Genomic DNA, 22,166 nt, shown 5'->3' with positions numbered 1-22,166 from the left:
AGTAAATATAGTCATACTGATTCACATACTTGTGTCTTTTTTTTTTTTTTTTTTTTTTTTTTTTTTTTTTTTTTTAGGATACTGCTTAACAAAGCTTTCATTTTAGCTGAATTATTTCTCAAAAGGGCAAAAACATGGAAGTGTTAACTAGGCCCTTACTTTACCTACAAGTCGTTTATTATCAGACTGGATATTCCTGTGTTTTTAACAAGAAAGGGATTTTCTTTGTAATCCCTCTCCATATCAATGAATTTCTCATTCACAGAGCAATTCAAGGGACAAGAGTCAAATCCTTTGCAACTGATGGATTATAGCAGAAGACTGCACTGCTGTAATGACTGTGGGACAAACGTGCATTTTGTTCACATATGGGTATTCTCACAGGAGTACAAGGCAGGCAAGATTAAGCCTACTTCTATTATTTTTGTTACATAAAAGGATGCAGAGATCATCACTGTTCTTCCCAGCTTCTGAGGGATGAAACAGTTGACAGCTGTTGGAATACAGAGTGTTACTGTAGATAGAAATGAGCAAAGCACTCATGTAGAAGTAATCTTGTTAGCCATTCAGAAAATATAAATACTGTCCTATGAAGTGAAGTCTTGCCAATAGTGTTTATTTGCTATCCTTGTCTTTCATCAATATAATTGTCTATGAATTGATGCATTTCTTAGTCTATTCTACTGCTTATTACTATGGGAATAATCATCTTTATGAAGGTGAGCAACATGAGCTAAGTGGAAGTTTTGATCTTTTCCATGTGAGGACTCACAATGACCCTATTCCTATAGAAGATAATGGATTTTGAAAGATCCACTGTGGGTTTTTTTCCTATTTTGAAAAATCAATGACACCTATAGCGGACTGCATTTGAACACTCCGAGTCTCCCTCCTCCCAGAAGATTATTCTGCCATTCCTGGTCATCATACTTCCATGCTCACTGTACAGTGCCTCTCTCATACACATGTCTCACATTCAGTACTTGCCCAGTGTTCTGCTTATTTTACACAATTTAAATCTAAAATATGTTCTTTAAACTACTGCAGCTTTACATTCTGGATATTTACTTAGTAAGTATGCTTATGCCGCCAATATTTCAAGTGATAATTCACCAGCGTACCACAGCTGTTTTGCGTTGCACTGGCAATACAAAGCAGCTGTAAACCAAGTTTAACCAGATAAGTACTTCAGCTTCTTCAGGCTGCTCAGAAGTGATATTAAATAAGTGGGATAAAGAAGTAGCCATTAGCATAAGCTTTGGGTAACTGCTCACTATCCTTCAAATGCCAGACAAACCTAAATCATCATTGTAGAGGTATAAGAGATACTACAACTACAATGCATGGACTACTTGTTACTTAGTTACGAAAGTGCTGGAGGAAAAAAAAAGAAAAGCAAGACAGTCTTTTGCCAAAGACAACAGTTTTCAACTGGAAACATTCTGAATTTTAGCAGTTTCTGTGTTCTAAGTTCAGTTTTATCTCTGATCAGACGGGCAAATATCTGGAAATTTACTGAGAAAACATGAGTTCATCTGTGTTATTTTGAAAACACTGAAATATTTTATACTTTGCAACCATAAGTATTTACTTCTATCATTTAAAAATATCTCAGTATTAAATGTACAAAATACAATGTATTTTGTTGGTATCTGTGAAACGGTATACTTCATGGCCTTACTATAAAGTTTACAGTTAAAACAAATGCATTTAATATATTGAACTGGAATTTTTCAACACTTGACAGTGTAAAATATTACTACATTAAAGAAATGAAGTAAGAAATACAGTTCATTTCAGCTCTTTCTCAGCAACAAAAGTTGCCTTCATTGATACTTTTCTCTGATGTGTAATACTGCCAATTAAACTGTAGGTAGAAATCATCAGTTGTGTCAAAGTCTTCTGATCATCTTTATGATAAGCGGATGGTCTTTAGCTCCTAAATGCAGAGTTGTCCATCATTCACATGAGTCTGTATAAATCTTAGAAAGCACTTTTAATTTTCATGGATGAATTTACATCTGTTTGAAAATTTGACTTCAAACACAGGCTTAATGTTTTCAAATTGCTAATGAATCAATCATAGGAGGGAAAAAAAAACAGCTCTGCACTATGTCATCACAAATTGTTCACAGTAATAATTACAATAATATTTCACTTTCTCTTTTAAGAGAACAGGGACTCTTTGCAAAGAAGTGCTAAAAATTTACTGCCCAGCATTGCATGATGATCACATATCTCAAACATTAGTTAAGGAACTTGGCAGGAAGGCTATGTAAATCACCTCCTTTTGTTTTTAGTGCATCTGCCACATGTTGGAGAAGTAGTGAAAAGATTAGTTGTTCATGCTGAGAAATCATTAAGTGGATAAAATCAAAAAACTAGAACACAAGTCCTGACAAATGTAGTAGTATAGTCCAGTGAAAATTGAAGTCGTTTACATTGAATAGAAATTTATTCTTATTATTTGCATACACAGAAATGCCTCGTTCTCAAGATTTTTTAATAAAAAGAGAACACTACAAATAGACCCTTCGGCTTTATTTGCACTGCTTATGGAATAAGGAGCTACTCATCTTGGTTAAAAAGTCTGAGTCTGGCCTTAAGCCAGTGTGGGCCAGATTCTGCCATCCTTACCAGAGTTAAATAGTACCTTAAGCTGGGCCTGATTATGAAACGATTACTCATGGTGAGCAACTCTTTGCATGAATAGGGCCATTGTGAATAAACTTCTACAAGTGATTCACAATTTGGTCTATGTGAGTAGTCTTGCTCACGTCAATGCATCTACACATGGAGTAAAGCAGTACTAAATAAAAGTGGCAGAATGTGACCCTGTTGTAGTACTTGACATCTAACATGAAGATGCTTTTTCATTAGCTAAATGAAATGCCGCAGCCAACAGACTATCATTCATTCTTTAAGACAAGGCTGATTCAAGAGCATGACAAGCTTAATGCAGGTCTGCAACTTATCACACCTCAGGTTTAATGAAGGGTTTAATACCTGTTTGCCGAATGCATAGTTATGCTAGCAACATGTAACAAATAATTTCCAATGCTAAAACTGAGGAAGAAAATTTAATTAGAACTGTATCCCTTTCATTTAATTAAAATCAGCTGGAAGATGACATAGTATTTTATTTTTCCCTTCAATTTTGAAAGCTTCAAGCATCTAAAAATGCTGTAATGTTTTGAAAAACAACGTTTATTTTCCCCAAACAGTCTGTCACTGTAATAAATTCCTAGAAATTGTTTAATTTTATTCTTTACATAAAATACCCTGTAAAAATGAACTTGCTGGACTCCACAAGAAAATAATTACAAATTCTGCTTTCAAAATAAATGAATAAAACTAAAAGACAGACAACAAGGAAAACAATGGCTAATTTTGCCAGCTTTTGCTTCTTAGTTCAGTAATCATAACCTAGTAAAGATTATCTGAAAATCAGTTTGACATGTTCTATATATTGTACCTTAAAAAAGGATTATGAGGAATCTAAAGAAGAAAAAAATAATGGAAAAACTTGCATTTCCACTACTTGTGTATCTGGCATAAGTGTCTATATAAAACTAGCATCTTTACATGTGCTAATAAAATTATTTTTTATTTAAGTCATTAGAATCATTTTACTTCTGTCTAAGCAGATCATAAAAAAAGGAAATGATAAGTTCTAGCCAGAATACTCTTTCACAGTTACTCAGCCCGAAGTTGAAGTTCATTTTCAGAAGAAGAGTAGAAGCAGGAAACCACGAATTCAAGCATATGTATGTCTCTTTCAATAGTTTTTCTAAGAATTTACTGTAAAATACCCATTTACAACTGATCCTAATGGTTTCAAATTTAAGTCTAATTGTTCCACTGAAAGATTACAGAATAGACCCATCTCCTATTTTTGTTTTCAAGTTATGCCTCATGAGTAGGAGCAGAGGCAAGCTGGGAGTTTCTGAGAGTGTGTTTTAATGAGTACTGGTAGTTTTGCTGTTGCTGTGACAAAATGTGCTCCCCTGATCTTCCCTTCTCCCCTCACCACGCTCTTTTTCTAACTAATGTCCAGAGAGAAAAGCAAGAAGGAGCAGGGGGCTACTCAGAGACCTGTATCCTGTTTAATCACAGCCGTGTGAGTCCTACTTTATTTCAATTAATTTACTTTGCCTTTATGAACCTGAGAGACTGACTGTTGCTTTCAAAGAGGCTGACATTTCACTCATCTGAAGGAGCCTGGAATGTGACAGGGGAAAGGGAGGAGAAGTAAATCAAAGTAGATAGCAGTTCTCCAGATGTAAAGTATTTTTCTTCTCCTCTATTTTTTTTTCCACCAGAAATGTCAGAAAGTCTGCTGACATTTTAATTCCTTTGTGATAGGCTGGGAGCTGAGAGCCAAATCCTGCTGCCACTGCAGTCGAAAAGATTTTTCCTATGGACTTTAAAGGAGAAAAAAAGTCTTACACTCTGAAAAAAAATAAATAAATAAGCAAAGTATCAACAAACTGTAAAACTAAATGAAATGTACTATCATAACATCTTGAGGTCAGCCATGGACTGAAATTGGAAAGACTTGTCGGACTTTTTCCTTTTCAATTTGACCACAGCATAGCAAAAACAATAAGAATGGAGCAGAAGTGGGATTTTGCTGTTGTTGTTCTGTAAGTTTCAAGACATTCTATCTGAAAACTTAAATATTTCATTTAAACTCTAGTCAGTTTACACAATCTGTGCATTTATTTGAAACTCTGTTAAACACTGATTCTGCTTTTAGTGATACTTTTATTAAAAATCTCATAATCTGTAATAGGAATACACTCAAATTCATAAAATGAAGGACTACCCTCTATTCTCATTATGTTAGTTGTGCATTGCTACAACTCCAGTGAGCTCTACATACATTTAGAAAAGCAGCAAGCTGGCTCAGAGCCGCAGCACAGTACTGAGAAATTTAGGTCTACAAATTCCACCTACAACATAAGTGATGATATGTTTCCTTCTCTGCATCATGTTCTTAGAGATTTACATCATGGTTCTAATATTTGAAATGTATTTTCCTTTACATAGTTCTTCCATTATGAAGTATTAATTTGAAAAACATTAATTTTGTGTACAGAATTGCTAAGAACCAGTGGCGTAGACATATTTGCTTAATTGGTTTATTCTTTTTTGCAGGTTCTATAATCATTTTTCATCAACTTGTACAACAAAACATGTTTCTATATGAAAACCAAAACAAAGAGGGCTTGTTGAACTTGATGCATGGTAAATCTATATGGTTTACTCTTAAGTTTTATTGTTAAATATGATATTGCATTTTTGTAAGCAGATGTCACGTATATTGTGATCTTTAGCATTCCACACACAGCGGCTTATTGTTGTGTCCTTTAAATATGGAAAATAAAAATGCTTTCAGTTTACTATTTAAAAAAGGATATGAAGAAAGGGTACAGCTATATTACATAGCCCAGGAAATATTGGCAGCATGCTCTTTGGCTTTCATCCGTAGAACTGCAATGCTGGAAGATCTCCTTTCAAATTCCGGCTTGGTTTCAAAAGCATGTCCATTGGTTGCCCCAGAAAGTAAAGAGTCAGTGAAAAAATTATTGAGGGGCACATGGCTGAACTGATTCTGGTGGTTTGAAAAGCCTGTGTAGCCAGAATCTGTCCGGGGCGAATGGGAATAAGGTGTCATACAGGAGGAAGTATCTCGTGGTATCATGCAGGAAGTAACCACAGAACCACTAGCCGTGTTCCCCGCCCACAGATTGTTCTGAATCTGGAACACATAAAATGAATAATATTAAGTATAGATATTTCATCTTTTGTTTTCTGCACTACTTGATTTCACTTAATACATCCATAATTAGTTTCTCCTCAGAAATATTTACCAAATAAAATCCTAAGAAACCTATGAATTAATCCATAAAATACAGACATGGTTGATAATACATCCAAGAGTTTTTCCTGAAGTTCTTTCAAAGATAGTTTTAAGATAAAAAAATATTTTTGTGCTTGTTTTTTTTTAATATGAAATTACACTTGAGGGTGTTTCTTTTTCAGCTTGCAGACTGAACAAATTGTGTTGTATGTCCCTGGAAAACATTGCGTGACAGACTAGGAGACAAACTTTGTGGTTACCAGTGAGGTCTGCTGAAGATCTGGAGTAACCATATATTTAAGCTTTGATGTGTAATGTTTTCTATATTTGGCAGGCACTTAAAACTTCATTCTGAGCTTCACTCCTTCTTCTATCATCTATGAATAGACACTATACATAGGTATTTTTTCACATATTTATTACTAGATTAACATATTTTGCAATTACTCTTTGGTTAGCACTATAAAGTGAATTCCCCCTTCACACTTAATTTTATTTTCATGTTGCAAATGAATTTGGGCTTTAATGAATGTAAGTTATGCTTGTAGCTGATTTTTTTTTTTTTTTTACTATCAGATTTGAGATCAGTGGAAGTAAAGAATAATGAGAGTCACAGACAGTGAAAAAAAATCTTCCAACTCAGCACTCTTTTTCCCATTATCCTAATACTTTGCAACGGCACATATCCCCCAAACCACCAAGTTACAGATAAATTATGGCTCACTGAACTCATCTAGTTGAGATATACTGCAGATAGAAAGGATTAGATAATTACAGTCTTATTTTATAAATTATATGTTGAACAGTTGTATTAGCAGATGCTATAGGAGCTGACAAACTAATTTGGACTATGGTAATTCTGGCAGTAGAAAAGAACCAGTAACTTCTCTATCTTGGTTTCCTGCAGAAAAGTAGGGAAAAGGCATGGTAGCAAATCCTTGGTTCCCAAACTCTTGGTCTTCTCAGTCTCCCTGTTTACACATACAGGCATATGCACATTGGCACACCCCCTCACATGAATGCAGATTACCTTTCCACACAGACACATACACACAACTATTTGGGCACACCTCAGGCATCTTCTGCATATCTTAGGTGATCTGCTGAGAGGTAATGAAGTGAATAAGGTGCCTGAGGGAGCTGATCAAGGATTTTTCCTCCTTCCTGTGGACTTCTTGCGATCTACAGGAGGAAAGAGACTCTAGTGAGAGTTTCAGAGCTCTTCATAGAATCATAGAATATCTCAAGTTGGATGGATCCACAAGGATCATTGAGTTCAACCTCTGAATCCACACAGAACCACCCAAAACCAAACCCTATGTCTAAGAGCGTTGTACAAATACTCCTTGAACTCCAGCATTTTGGAGCTGTGACCACTGCCCTGGGGATCCTGTTCTATGCCCACTATCCTTCAGAGAAGGGCTTTTTCCTAACACCCAACCTGACCCTTCCTTGATGCAGTTCCATGCCACTGCCTCAGGTCTTGTTGCTGTCACAGAGGAGCTGTAGGCCACTGTGAGGCCTCCCCTTATCTTTCTCTGCTCTGGGCTGGACAAAACAGTTCTCATCCTCACCTCCTATTTTCAGCAGTTTATAAATTCTTCTCAAACATCAGCTCATGAGAGACCCTCCACAGTTTGTCTTGATTTTCAGCTTCCTTATTACCCTACACCTGAGTCTGTTTTCACTTATAATCAGAAAAAAAATGTAGTCCTCATGGAACAAATGTTTTAATTGGGGGATTCAAGTATGTATCTTAGTAAGACCCATTTGAACCATTGCCTTGGTTAATAAAGTTTGCTGCATTCAATCATACACAATAATCCTGAAGGCACCAGTGTCTCTCTTATGGCTCAGTATTCAGAGATTACTGAGTATCCTTTTGCCCGGAAGGTTATTCAGATCCTTTGCAGAATCTGAGAATTTTGATTCTGACAATAAGGAAATAAAGGACCCTGAAAGAGTTGGTAAGTATGATTTTTAAGTTTATGGCAACTGAAAAGTCATTCAGGACTTGCTGCTTATTATTGCTTGCAAACTTATTTTGAAGGAGAGATTCTGGAGCCACACAGCATGCGATGAGCACATAAAGAAGAGTAGTAAAGAAGATAGCAGTTGACAACCTATAAAATCCAGGGAATATCTTTTCCTTTTCTTGAAAGTGCAAACTGCACACATTCTGTTTCTATCATGAACTCAGAAAACCAGAAACTCTGCCATCTCTACAGTCTTGCCTTTCTTTTATATAGGAATAGTAAAATCTTTTAATTGCAGTTTGTTTGTTTGTTTGTTTTTCATGACCACATATGCATTAATTGCAGCAGCAAATAAAAACAAATTAAGATTATTTCCCTTTGTTCCTAGAGAACAAGAACATTCCCATATCCATGCTATTTCACTCCAGTTGGTTTTGTTGTTATTTCTCTACTAATTTGGAAAACAGTCAAGGCAGTTTAAAAAATCCAGAAAAAAAATGATATTTCATGCAGATGCAAACATAACACCATTCTTTTTGATGGTGTTTCCAGTCCAAATTGTTAATCTCAAAAAATTCTCAACAGGATGAATTTGCCTAGAGATAGACCAATGCATCCATGTAGTTTCTAATATGGGAGCTAATTCTGAGGAAGCTCCCCATCTCTGTGTGTGGGACAAAGTCTCATTTATTTGACCTACACAGATTTCTTTTTAAGAAACCCCATACTAAATGCTGCAGATGGTCAGACTGCACAGATGTAATTATGGGAATAGTTTTCCAAAAATAAATAAATATATATATGTTTAAATAGGAGCATATACAAATTTGCCTTTAATATGGTCATTATGGGAAGACTTCAAAAGATCCAATGGTCCAGTTTGAAAGTGTCCAGTAACCTATGTGGTCTGGAAGTATCAAAAAACCACTCTTTCCTTCTATTTTTCTATTAGTTTGATTTTCAGTAAATTATGTTTAGCACTACTCTTTTTTCTGATATTTTTATCCTGGACAATCTCTTCCAATTTAACTTCAGTGTGATTGCACAGGTGTAAATGAGAAAAGTATTCAGCCACAAATTCTAGAATAAATAAATGTTTTGTTAAAGAAGCACTTGAACAAGCTATTCATTGCTAAAATTTTCAAAGTATCACCCTAGGTGTCTTCATGAGAGGAAGGAATTCAAATTAGTAAACTGAACTTCAGAATTGCTTTAAGATGCTAGAAGAGCTTTACATCTTCTTTCAAGAGACAGTTATGTCTTTCAGAAGTATATTTTAGTCATATCTAATTTCTGCTCATTTAGTTTGTTGAATGACTTCCCTTTTGATACTAGATGTTAATTTCTCAGCAAGGATTTACACACATAAATTTCTTACAGGGAAATCTAGTGCATAAGATATTCCTGTATTAAAAAAAATGCAGTAATGTTTTACAATAAGTCAAAATTATCAGGCCTTCTTCTGGTATGTTGGAAGGAAAAGGGACATTATGTACATGAATTTAAAGAAAATATTTTTCCTCTTAAGCTCTTGTGTGATCCATGAACTATATAAAAGGCAATTCAGAGACTGTGAATGAGCCCATACATGCAGTCCATCTCTGGTTTCTGTTAACATCACAAATAGCTTGAGCTTTGCTCTTGTGGTTACCATGAAATTACCAGAGCCCTTCAATATATTTACCTACTGTATATTTTATACACACACGCGCGCGCACACACCCTCCCAATAGGGGAAAAGAAACATAGAATTGCATAGCTGTGACAAGAATATAACTGGAGAGTTATGGCTGTTAACATGATTATGATGTTACTTCCTAAACCTATGACCTTCTGCTTGACAACGTAGAAGAAAATAAGCTGAGGTAATAGGTCATCCTTTTTGGTCTGCTTTTATTTTTTTCAGTAAAAATACCAGATTCCTAGAGATTCAGACTTCTTGTATCAGACCTTGGGAAATTGTATAAACTCATTTTTCCAAAATTTCTGAGGTTTGCTATCTTTTACTCAGTTTTGATTCTCCCATCACCAAATATATTGCACTTTAAAGGTTTTTTTTTCTTTTATTGGAGCTAGAGGCCTATCCAGACCAGAGACACACAAATAAAAGCACATGCATCTTCCTTTTGAGTGATAAGTGTTTTAGAGCTCCACATGAATAAACAAATCTCCTTTAAGATATTTAGATATGAACTTATTATATTATGCAATACATACTATGTTATTCTACTATAATAAATATAATCTGTAGTTATTAGAGTAGTTAGACAAATTGTCTTTATTTTTACAGTGTTCCTTTACATTGCAAGGGGGACAAAGTGACACTAATTGAGCAGTTAAGCACTAACCTAACTATAAAAAACATACAATTGTTGAAAGACTGAATTGCAAACAGTATGTCGCTCCTTTACTTCATGTGAAGCAACAATCCTTGCACTGCAAGAAAATGTGCAACCTGGGCTTGCACAAGTGGCTGCCTTAAGCAGATAAAACAAATTAAAATACAATTGCTGTTAAACTGCTTAAAACAACTAGTTTACAATGTATAATCTGTAGGCTGTTCCTAGTCCATCAGCACAAATAATTTGGCCACCTTCCATTTATCACCACAATTTTTTTTCCTGAGGCCCTTTCAGGAACATCAAAAGTATGGGTAGAGAAGCCTGTGCTTGCTAAGTTTGCAAAATCATTGATTCATAGAAGAATTTAAGCAGAAAATTATTATTTCTCCAAATATCTGACCGCAGCTAACTTTGAATTTTGATCAGGTTACTCAAGCTCTATTGAGTCAAGTTTTGAATACTTCCAGGTATTCAAATTCAATAACTACTACGCTCAACTAGTTCCAAGGTTTTACTGCTCTCACAGTATTTTTCCTTTAGATCTATCAGAATACTTCATGGTGTAGTCTGTTATTCTTTCTATACTAGAGCAGATATTGGTTCTGGTGAGCTTCTGAAGATCAGCTGCACTCTATTGGGTACAGGCACATATGACAGCTGCAACGCATCATTTTCAAATACGTACATAAAATGCAAGTTGGCTTGGAAGCCAAAGACTTAGTGTTATAGCTCTAAAATACAAGATAGGCCTATTCAGCCCACATGTAGATCTTACAATTGTGAACTAAATAAAATTTTGGTATAAAATCCATTTTACTCCATGATTAGTCAGTTTGCCAAGATGCAGAATAATGCAGGATTTGAAAAAACATCAAGTTTTGTAGATTAACCGTAACTTCTCCCCCTGCAGTCTCAGGGACAGATACAATAAGAATTAATTACATTTCATGTCTGCGATACAGTTAAGGAAAATACCTTATGCTTGAAAAATATCATTAAAAATAAGTTCCTACCTCAGAAAAAACTATTTGTCTTATAATTTACCTCCAGAACCTGTTCACTGAGTTATAGTAACACATGTTTATAGAAAAAAAAAATAATGTAAGAAAACATTGAGACTCCAAGAAGTCTCACCACAAACAGTGACATTTTAGAATCAATAATAAAGTAAAAAATTAATGAAAAAACTGCACTGTGTGGAATAGACACCACCCAAAAAGATGAGAAGTGTTACTCTTTTGGAAGATCAGCCACAGCAATGCAACTACTCAGCAAATTTGTGGCAAGCAACATACTGCCCAGGTGGTGGCCCAGCCTGAGTTTCATGCTGTCACAGACAGATAGCATGAGTATATGATAAAGCTTCTTTGAAGCTAGCTCATATGTGTCTACCACATCTACTCCTACTTAATCAGTGTACCCATAGCTTTAATGAACTATTGTGATTAACTGTCATTTGTATGTCTACTACAGTTAAAAGAATTCTTGAGTCATATAACATGTGGTGTCTAATACTTGCCATATGAAAAATTTAATTGGAGCATGTAATTTTGATTATTGCTAATGAGAATTAACCATATGTACTAAGGCTAGAGCAGAACTATAATGGTGATCCAAGGACTTAGCATATAACACATGTATACTGACACCACTTCTATGCTCTTCTATTGCCTAAACAAATCATGTGATGCCATGTCCTTTAACATACTTAACTGATTTATCAATTTCATGGATGGAGTATAAACTATAACATCGCCTCTTCTATTTTTGAGATTTCAGCATTCTCCCTCTTTCTATACCCTATTTCCTGAATCTCTTCAGTTCTTATATCTTAAAAATATTTTTGCCTTCTCTTCGGATTCCCACCTGCACCACAATGGATTTTTCATTAAAGTAAGTTAAGTCCTGTCCAAATCTTGCCTGCATTTTCAAGTAAAAATGATAAACAAGTACTTTATAGTAGGAAGAAAAGTATAACAGTGTGACAGGAAAAAACATTTCAGAAGGGCTTTGAAGAATAATGAGAACTGAACTGGACTCATAGAACTAGAAAGAGGAAAAGATGCACAGTGTGGGAATAGACTAGATGGAATGGAAAATATGTCTGCTTTTCAATGACACAATTCAATTCAACTGTTTATTAAATAAATATTTATTAAATAAAGTTGAGCTAGGCAACTGAGAGAAAAACACACTTCTAGAGATCATCTTACTTATTTTCTATCTACTTTAGGAAGAGACAATTTCACTGACCAGATTTTTATCAACTTTAAAAGGAATCATCTCTGTCATAAAAGTCCTTTTGATTAAATTTCCTATGCATGAATGTCTAGAGTTTTCTCACCACCAACTTCTTCCTCTGAATGGTGTGTGCTTCTCATAAGCCTTGTTTGTCAGCACCATAATAGTGTCAAAGATATCCCAAGACATTTTAAATAGCACTAGATACTGTATCCAGCAGACTGAACCACTGAACTAAGTATCACTTGTTAATGAAGCCAGTGAATTTGTGGAGTGATACTGCACTCATTCACCCTTTATTACGATGTTGCCTCTTAGAGATTATATATGTGTGCAGAATTTGGATAAATTAGGAAATATTTAACTTCTTGACAGCCAAGCAACAAGTTTTGCACAATAAACAGCAGCTAAATTCCACATCCTAGAAAAATAATTCAAGATCAGTTGAATTAGCAAAGTAAAACAATTATCATTTAGGAAAAAAAAAAAAAAAAAAAAAAAGAGGCTATTTCAGAGATAAAGATCTTTAATGTAATAGCAAAATTAAATTGGATTATAGAAGACTCTGAAACACTGATTTCTGAAATAAATTGAAAAGCTTTTATTCCTTACAGGAAAGCCTTTCAGGTTTATACAGTCACACAATGCATAGCAGCATCATGTTTTTAATTTGTATGTGATTAAGATAATTAGCAAAAAGATTAAGCAGGGATCTCCACACTCTTCGTTGCCTGCAATATAGGGTAATATTTCTGATTGAATGCAAGTGGTATGTCCATCTTGGGAATATATCCATGATGGGACTCAAAGCAAAAATCATCAGACTTCACATTCATATAATGCACATCAGAAGTTCACATTTATTCCTGTTTTTTCTGCCACATGTCAGTAAGTATCTCATTCATAATCAAGCTAAAGTGATTTGTGTTCCATGATCTCCAGGCAAATATAGTTATCTGAAAGTACAGGAAAACCTGTCTAGTCTTTAGTGATGTCATTGCCACAGTAAGAGCACTTGTACACAAGGAAAACAAAATATCAACAACAACAACAGCAAAATATTTGACTTAATTTCTTGTATTAGTTTTTACACGCATGAGATTTCTCCAAGTACTGAATTAATGGAATTTCCTAGAAAATGAGTGTATAATGATGATGATCAAGCTGAGTGAAGCAGTTGATGCAACAGAAGGAAGGAATGCCATCCAGTGGACCAGGCATCCTTTAAAAGTGAATCCACATGAACCTAATGAGGTTCAATAAGGCCAAGCGTTGCAGTAAGATCAAGTGTTGCATTTGGTCAGTGCAATCCCAGATAGGAAGAACTCATTGGAGAAGACCTCATTGAGAGCAACCCTGTGGAGAGGACATTAAAGGTCCTGATGGACAAAAAGCTGAACATGAGCCAGCAGTGTGCTCTTACAGTCTCAAAGATCAACTATCTTGAGCTGCCTAAAACAGCTAGCTGCCCTGGCCAACAGGGAGAGGGAGGTTATTGTCCTCTTCTACTCTGCTTTTGTAAGGCTCCATTTGGAGTATTGTGTCCAGACCTGGAGTCCCAGTACAAGAAAGAGCTTTTGGAGTGAGTCCAGAGGACAGCCATGAAGATGACCAAAGGGCTTGAAACATCTGTCTTATGAGGAAAAGTTGAGAGAGATAGGCTTGGTTAGCTTAGAGAAAAGAAGGCTCAGGGAGACCTCATTGCAGCCTTCCAGTACCTGAGGGAGTCATTAGCAGGAGGGGGAAAAACTTCTTGCATATTCTAATAGTGATAGGGCAAGGAGGAATGTCTTTAAGAGAGAGCAAATTTAGGTTAGATACTTGGAAGAAATTCTTTACTCAGAGGATGGTGAGGCACTGGAACAGGTGCCCAAAGAAGCTGAGAATGCCCCATCCCTGGAGATATTCAAGGCCAGGTTTGGATGGGACCCTGGGCAACCTGATCTAGTGGGTGGCAATCTTGCCCATGGCAGGGGGATTGTAACTGAATAGTCTTTAAGATCCCTTCCAATCCAAGCCATTCTGTAATTCTATGATACAATACTAAGACCAAACATGCAGATCACAGTTTTAAATATCTCTTTCTCCCTGAACTATAAAATAGATTAATGAGTTTAAAGGCAAATCATATATCAAACATATATTTTCTGTGAATGAGACACTTATAAACGAACACCTAATTCTAGAGATTTGAATGTAAGGATGTTAGTGGTCATTGTGTTTTTAATATGGATTTTCATTTTTGTAAGTATTCTCACTGGAAATAAACTCTGTGCATGTGATACATGTATGGTTCTACTGATCGTGAGGATTTAAGAGTATGAAACTGAAGAATCACCACTAGGCTAGCAAGAATGTGAACTTATATTGTCTTTTATGTGATAACTTCCTTGATATCTATTTCTTATTCTCATATCTTTACAACATGAAAACACAAAATCGACTTTTCCATAGGATTTAGATCTAAGTTAGTAGGAGTTTCCTATAATTCAAAAGTGTTTCCTTTAAAAAATTTAAACAATTTTAAGTACTTGCAAATGACCTAGTTATTCCATTAGTTTATACTAAAAAACTTGACTGTTGTGAAAATTTGTAAATGATGTCCCCCTAAAAGTACTAGATTAGTCTAGATAGAACCAATTCAGTCTAGAAAAATGAGTCAGAAATAGAAAGCCCAAAGTGTAAGCTCTATTCCTTGCGTCACACTTCACCTGCTGTGAAGAGTAGCCAGAAATTTCTTCAAAAGATACTTGAGCACCTTGAGATCTATGACTACCTGTGCATCTGCCTAGGTGTGATTCAAGTTATTGATTGTTTGGTGTTTTTTTCTGCACTCACTTCCCTGGGACTCAGATAAATCAGACAAATCTTGAACCCTCCTACTTTAACACACAGTGTATCACAGAATAGTGGTATCAATCACAAAATCACAAGAATAGTCAAGGTGGGAAGGGTGGATGTCACCTGGTCCAAACCCTGCCCAAGGAGGAACACACAAAGCAGATTGCTTAGGACCATGTCCGGGCAGCTTCTGAAGATCTCCAAGGAAGACACTCCACAGCATTTCTGGACAGTCTGTACCAGTGCTCTGTAACCCACACAGCATGTAGGTGTTTCCTGATTTTCAGAGTTCTGTGTTCCAATTTGTGTTCGTTACCTCTTGTCCTGGCACTGGGCACCAGTTTTCAGACAGAGCCTGTCACTGTCTTATTTGCATCCTCCCTTCAAACTCTTAAAGGCATCTATAAAATCTACTCCAAGCCTCATCTTCTCCAGGTTGAACAATCCCAAGTATCATACAATGTTTTCTGATGTAATTTGGACTAATACACTGTTACATTATAGAATGTTAATGCACAGAATGATGGGTATCAAACAGTTTGAAATGGTATTGCCTATATTCTGAGCTGCTGGAACACAGTCTAGCTCTGTCCCTAAAATTGAACTTAGTAACAGCCTTCTGAAAGGTAAAGCAGTTGGAGTGAGATAGATGAGAAATGAACCCAAGTTCTCTAGTCCTAAGCTAAGCTGATTCAGCAAAGGCAGATCATGACCAAAGCAAACCTATGTAGACATAGCCAATAATTTTTTTGAATATGAGTGTATTCCTAAGTCTAGCCAGAGATTCTGTTACCTGATGAAATAGACGAGCATCAAGATGCCGTCATGAAACAACTTTGGCAGAGGGACACTTCCTTTGGAGCCTTTTCTTTTTGAAAACAGTGTGGGAAGCAGAAGACATGACAAGCAATGGCTTCAGTACAAAAGTATTCAGTGTTATGAAAAAAAAAAAAGCAGGAAAACAATGGCATAGAGTGAGGCAAAGCAAGAAAAGAAAAAGGATGAAGAAATGAAACAAACTACTATTGCTCCAGATAGCTTCATTGTCTTTCTATCTCCATCTTGAAGCTGTATGGATTCAGTTCTGATTATTCATGTCCATAAAAATATTTAATGCTAGCAAAAGCCTAATTGTATTCAACTGCCTATTGAGATCCATAAGGAAATTATGCATGTTTAAAGCATCAGAATGAAACTGCCTAATGATAATATACTTTACGGTTCATCTTACCAAAGCATACATGAGCAGAGTTTTTAAGACAGGTATACTTTAGAATATAAAAATCCCAGAATTGAAATTCTAGTCCATTCCTTTCAATCTCAGCGAGTCCATAATTTATCTGAATCTGTGTATGGACCTAGAGGTTATTCAGATCCCCACATAACATTATGTGCAGAATGTAATTAGCTCTACAAACATATAGCCAATTATTTTTAGTACATAACTTATGTGAAAATGCAACTCCTAAGGTCATTCATTTAAAATTACATGTATTTTAGGAGTTATTTACACATATTAGATGTTGGAACTGTAGTTCGCAATGGCAGCTCTTGGCAACTTGTGTAAAGAAAACAAAAAGATAAACACTTGAAAGTCTTCATGCATCCTCCATTAAGATACATGCCTACAGCAAGTGAAGAACCAAAGTACCATTTGGTCTTCAGCATACCTGAGGATAGCTGTCAGTCCTTGGAAGAACAGATATATCATAAGTGGCAGCAAAATGGCTCTTAGCTTGCTGGATCTGCCCATAGCGTTCTCTTTTCCTCCATTTTGCTCTCCTATTCTGGAACCAAACCTACAGTAAAGAAGAAAAATAGTCAAGATTTACTCATATACTCAACTGCAAGTATAGTTATTTATTTCTGGATATTTAAAGAGTATATATTGCTTCCTTTCTGTCTAAAAAAAAAAAAAAAAAAAAAAAAAGAGGAATAATCAGCTAGTCAGGCAGTGCTAATTTTGACAGTTCTTCAGTAGAAAATCTCCAGGTAGCAGCAAGTCACATTGTGAAAAGACTTTATCTTAACTTCAAGTGACCACTCATTCGATATGTCAACCCCGTGCTCCATCCCTTGGAGGTATGTACACTCTTCATTAATTGCATTAATGAAAAGACAGGAAAAGCTAGCACCAAGACTATCCATCCCACTTTCTATAAGGAAGGATCATAGCTGTCAGTGAAGGAAGATGATAAAAAAAATCATCAGACCATAGTTTATATTATGATATTTTCATACTTGTGTTAGGAAGAATCTTTGTTTCTGACAATAGAAGACAAAGAAAATGACACTTAGATTACAAAATAATTTAGTTGTGAAACAGTGCCTCAGCTTAGGGCTGCCTTCTTTATACTTAAATAGCCTTTGAACTTAAATAGCTATGATATTTTGAGTGTCATGTTATCTCAAAATCTATTGTATATATGCTTTCACTGTTGGCTGACATTCAAAGTTTTCTTCTTTAAGACAATTTGCTTTGGGCTTAGTAAGACTTGTCTTGTTTAACTGAAATGACTGCTAAGAAAAGTAACTGTTCCTTTAAAAACTAAAATTATCTAAGTCTTTATTGCTCAGCAAATTCGTTTTGACTCTTCTTAAGAAGTCATGCCATTAACAGAATGCTGTGGGGTTTTTTTTAATGGAAACAATGGCATTTGCTAGCTTTCCTCCTAAATGAATGGTGAACCTATCTGAATCGATATTTACACTAATACTTTTATAAAAAGTGAATGTGAATCTCATTTTTGAGGGTTGTTTTCTGGTCCTTGATGGTAGCAGTACATGTTTTGTAATTAATTTTTTTTACTCAATCTCTGGAGAACTCAACTTTCCTTTCATGCAACCAGAGCACAATTTTTCTCATTTTCATTCTCAAGAATTTGTTGGAAATTTAGTATGTACAATCTTTTAAAATGCAGCAATCAAAGCAAGGCCCATGCATGTAACTACTGAGTGTATATTCCTAAGGGCTTTTCTGGTAAATCTGTATTATTTATTTTGCCCGAGGCTCAGCAAAAGGAAAAGTAAAGGAAAAAAGAATTCTCTTGTCTCCACAGGAGGCACCAAGAACACACTAAGGGAATTTAGTAATGAGGCTCTTTCATTGAAAAAAGACCTTGACAATCTCCTTAAAATGGGTGCCAATTACTTCACTGACATGCAGCAGGAAAGAGAACAACTTAGATAAATTAAGTTCAGGTTGGCTCTCTCTGCATGTATGCAGGACAAATATTAAACTGGATCTTGATGAAATGGCAGTGAAGGGAAATGTGGGCAGTGTATCCAGCTGATCATTCTGCTAAACTAAATCAAACAATTTGCTTGAATTTATCGTTGCTGAAGGAGAAAAAAAAGCACACATTTTTTTCCTTTGACAATCCCCAAAAATCTTTCTGTTTACATCGCTTTACTAGAAACTGACTCTTGGCAGAGATAAAGTAACCATTTGCCTCCACAAAGCAATGTAAAAATCTGCTGCTTGTTATTCTTGAGTTGCCACACGCTTTCCTCTAATGTTGTAAGGCTTTTTAAATTGCTTAATTTTGGGATGGAATACTGTCGCTACTCTGAATAAAAATGATCACCATTTCCTTTCATATTTAGCATATAAGAAATGCAAAGATCACTTATCCTTTAAGGGAAAAATGTTTATAAAGAGAATAGATAGTCTGTGAAAGTCTGGTGCAGACATATACATTTTCATATTTACTCTCTTATTTCTAATACTTTTACCATATGAAGATTCTAAAGAACAAAGTGAGAGAAAAAACGAATTGACAAATTTTACTCCATTCTCCCCTCCCTATTCTGTCTGTTAATTTATTCTTGGAGTAGTTCTCATGATTCCAGAATTATGCAATTGTAAGAACAGCAATTTAACACTGTAGCAACTTTTTTTTTTTTTTTAAGTCACGAGTAAATCCTAATGAATACAAGTTGTACTTAGAATACTAACCCAGATTTGGAGCGGAGGAATTGCACAGAACCTGAAGAGTTAAAAACCACCCAGCTGAGTTCTATTGGCATCACTGATATCATATTGGTATAACAGGCACATGATTTTAGACTACTTTCAGATGACAACAGTGAAGATGCCATCTGGTTGAACAGACATGAAAAGAGCACTTCTTTATAAAATTAATTAGTGGAGTTCATTTCTGAAAGTGATCCTGGTTTAATTTCAGTTGTATGCATGTGTGTTGACGTCTATTTCTCTATATGAATGCGAGAGTATGTGTTTCATTACAAGTTGTGAAGTTGTTATCATATTCAAGCCATTAAGTTGAAAAAATCAATCCCAGTCTGCAAGAATCTACAGGACTGCTATTCCCTGAACTGAGATGTTGAGTATTAACTGAACAGAAAGTATCTCTAAAATCTGTGTAAACTTGCAAAATGCAATTCACACGCTTTTCTGAAGGGAAGATCTCAATAGGGAAGGTGATGCATTTCCTGGACATTTAGCTTCTTTTCTCACCATTATACATCCAAAGTCACAAATATTCTTTGGATTAGTGTATGTGCACATGCTGAATGAATCAATTTCATATGCAGTTAAGATATTCAGATACTGCTCTGAGTTGCCAAAAATACATATTTTTCCAAAAATTAGAATAACATTATCCGTTGGATATGCAAATTTAAAAGCAAACAAACATACTTTCCAAATTTCCTAATTTGAAATATGCTACAGAGATGAGAGTATTGTGTCCTTGTGGTACATATGCATCATGCATACTCACATACAACTTACACACACAGACATTTATAAATATGAGCAATTCCTTTGCTTACTCTTTGGATATAAACAAGAAATTTGAGTGCTCTTTAGATTTGTGTTTTTCATGCCACAACACATGCAGAATCCTCTATGGTCAAGTTTTGTATCATCAGTAGTCTGAACTACTTAAAATGCATTTCTTTAATGGGATCTTTACACATTAACACTTCATGCCTTTGGTGCCTGGAATTCTGACATTTAAGCATGACTACCAGATATCAAAAGCGCTTTCATATTGATTTGCTCTGTGGTATTTTAAGCAAGTTGCTAAAACAGCAACAAAAACTATTAAAAAATATGTAATAACAACAGCAATATTTTAGAACTGCAACACCGCTCTTTATATCTAGAAGGAAATAAAGCAGAATAATCAATAATCAATTTATGTTAGCTTTGTGGGCTTTTGTGCAATCCCCAAGAGTGTCATTCCTCAGTTCTTGCAATGTACAAATTGTCAAGGAAACGCTTAAGTTTGGTTCCTACCTGGACTCTGGCCTCAGTGAGCTCTGTCCTCAGAGCTAGCTGCTCCCTCACATAGACATCAGGGTAATGAGTTTTCTGGAAGACTTTCTCCAGTTCCTCCAGCTGCAAACTGGTGAAAGTTGTTCTGTGTCTCCTCTTTTTACTGCTGGAGACATTGCTGTCACACTTATCACCCAGTTCGTCCAGTTCCCCCTTCTCCTGCATCCCCTTCACAGGAGACATCCTCAGGTTGTTACAGCTGTCCAAGGGCCTGTTCAGGTCTGTGTGAAGAGGCTGTCCTTCCACTTTAGTAATCCCATAGTTCACTGTACACAAAGCGGGGGAGATAAATAACTGGTAAATGAGGGCTTTAGAGTGAAGGATACATATGAAACTGTTTCATAGGGAACCACATTCCATGTATGCCTATTTCTATGTGAGATGTGGGAAAGGAATCCACAGTGTTAATCACAGATAGAATAAGAGTATTAAACCACAATATTTAAACTAAGCATTGTATTTGAAAAGATCATCTAAAATATTTCAGTGTAAGGAGAGTACTTGAGTGTTTTTATGCTGCCACTAAAGTAGGTAATAATCCATGAAATCAGCTTTAACTGGAATTGCACAGATAAGAAATCTTAGCATAAAACAGTTTTTCCTATAGGTGGTATAAAGCTACTGGCAAACATTCCTTTAGACTTGGAAGCAGATAGACAGAAGTCCATCTGTTTACATGAAAATACAGATTAATTTTAGTATAAAGGAAATAGCTGCAAGCTGACAAATCAAGAAGTAAATGAAACTGAAAATCAACTTCTCTTTACAAACTCAATAGATTCCACATACTTTCCCTTGGATTTGTAAAGTGGAATTGTTTCCAATTAAGTTTGTTATGATTGGAAAATGTAGAGAGTTTCTGCAAAATGTTAACATGTTCAAAGAGATTGTTTCAAATACTTTGTATAAGAATTGCTGGCACTATTTGTCTTTAGGTAAAATTCGAGTGGTACAGACAAGAAAAACTTCTGTATAGCATCTTAAGAAATCGAAGAGTTTTCTATTTTTCTATTTTTACACATCTCACATCAAAACAAAGACATACAATGTGTTACAGGATTCAGAAGGACTTTCTTTTTACTCTCAGAAATGGACAAAAAAGAAAAAAAAGGTTTAAAAGTGTTGAAATCAGAACTTACACGGCTGTCATGTCACATAGGAAAAGGAGCCTGCTTTTGGGTTTTCTCGCCTTCTCAATAATTTGTTTTCTTTCATCCCGGAGTGATTTGAACCAAACGGAATTTTGAGATACTTACCATCAGTATGTACATAGATAGGAAATGCTCCCAACGCCCCTAAGGCACGCACTAAACGAGCTAATTAAGAAAGATTTCAATGTGTAAATCAATTTTCCACAGGTTTTCTAAATTGCACTTGCAGAACTCTGTCACTATTTCTTATGGACTGTTTCATACAAAAAAGGATGCCCTCAAAAAACAAACAGACAAACAAACAAACAAACAAAAAAATCAAAAGCCTCAATACCTGTATGAAGCCAGAAAACCTGGAACATGGTTAGTCTCATTAAGGCAGCTGATTTTAACCATATTTCCGATGCTGCTTTAGGACAGGCTTTTAATTTTATTTTTTTTTTT

The 22,166-nt window shown here is 35.5% G+C and overlaps 1 protein-coding gene across 1 annotated transcript in view; it reads right to left on the bottom strand.

The window, feature by feature from the left end:
- Positions 1 to 5,441: 5,441 nt before the first annotated feature.
- Positions 5,442 to 22,166, bottom strand: part of ALX1 (ALX homeobox 1) — a 17,893-nt gene continuing 1,168 nt past the window's right edge. The window contains exons 2-4 of the mRNA XM_042890349.1: positions 20,533 to 20,837; positions 16,937 to 17,065; positions 5,442 to 5,764 (exon numbers count right to left, since the gene is read on the bottom strand). Of these exons, the coding sequence (XP_042746283.1) occupies positions 5,444 to 5,764; positions 16,937 to 17,065; positions 20,533 to 20,837 (755 nt within the window). The 3' untranslated portion in view covers positions 5,442 to 5,443. The remainder of the gene's footprint in view (positions 5,765 to 16,936; positions 17,066 to 20,532; positions 20,838 to 22,166) is intronic.

The sequence above is a fragment of the Lagopus leucura genome, unplaced genomic scaffold, assembly GCF_019238085.1.
Source record: "Lagopus leucura isolate 7727_CA_CO unplaced genomic scaffold, USGS_WTPT01 Super-Scaffold_100159, whole genome shotgun sequence".
In the NCBI taxonomy this organism is placed as follows: domain Eukaryota; kingdom Metazoa; phylum Chordata; class Aves; order Galliformes; family Phasianidae; genus Lagopus; species Lagopus leucura.
This window is presented reverse-complemented; position numbering and strand designations above follow the sequence as displayed.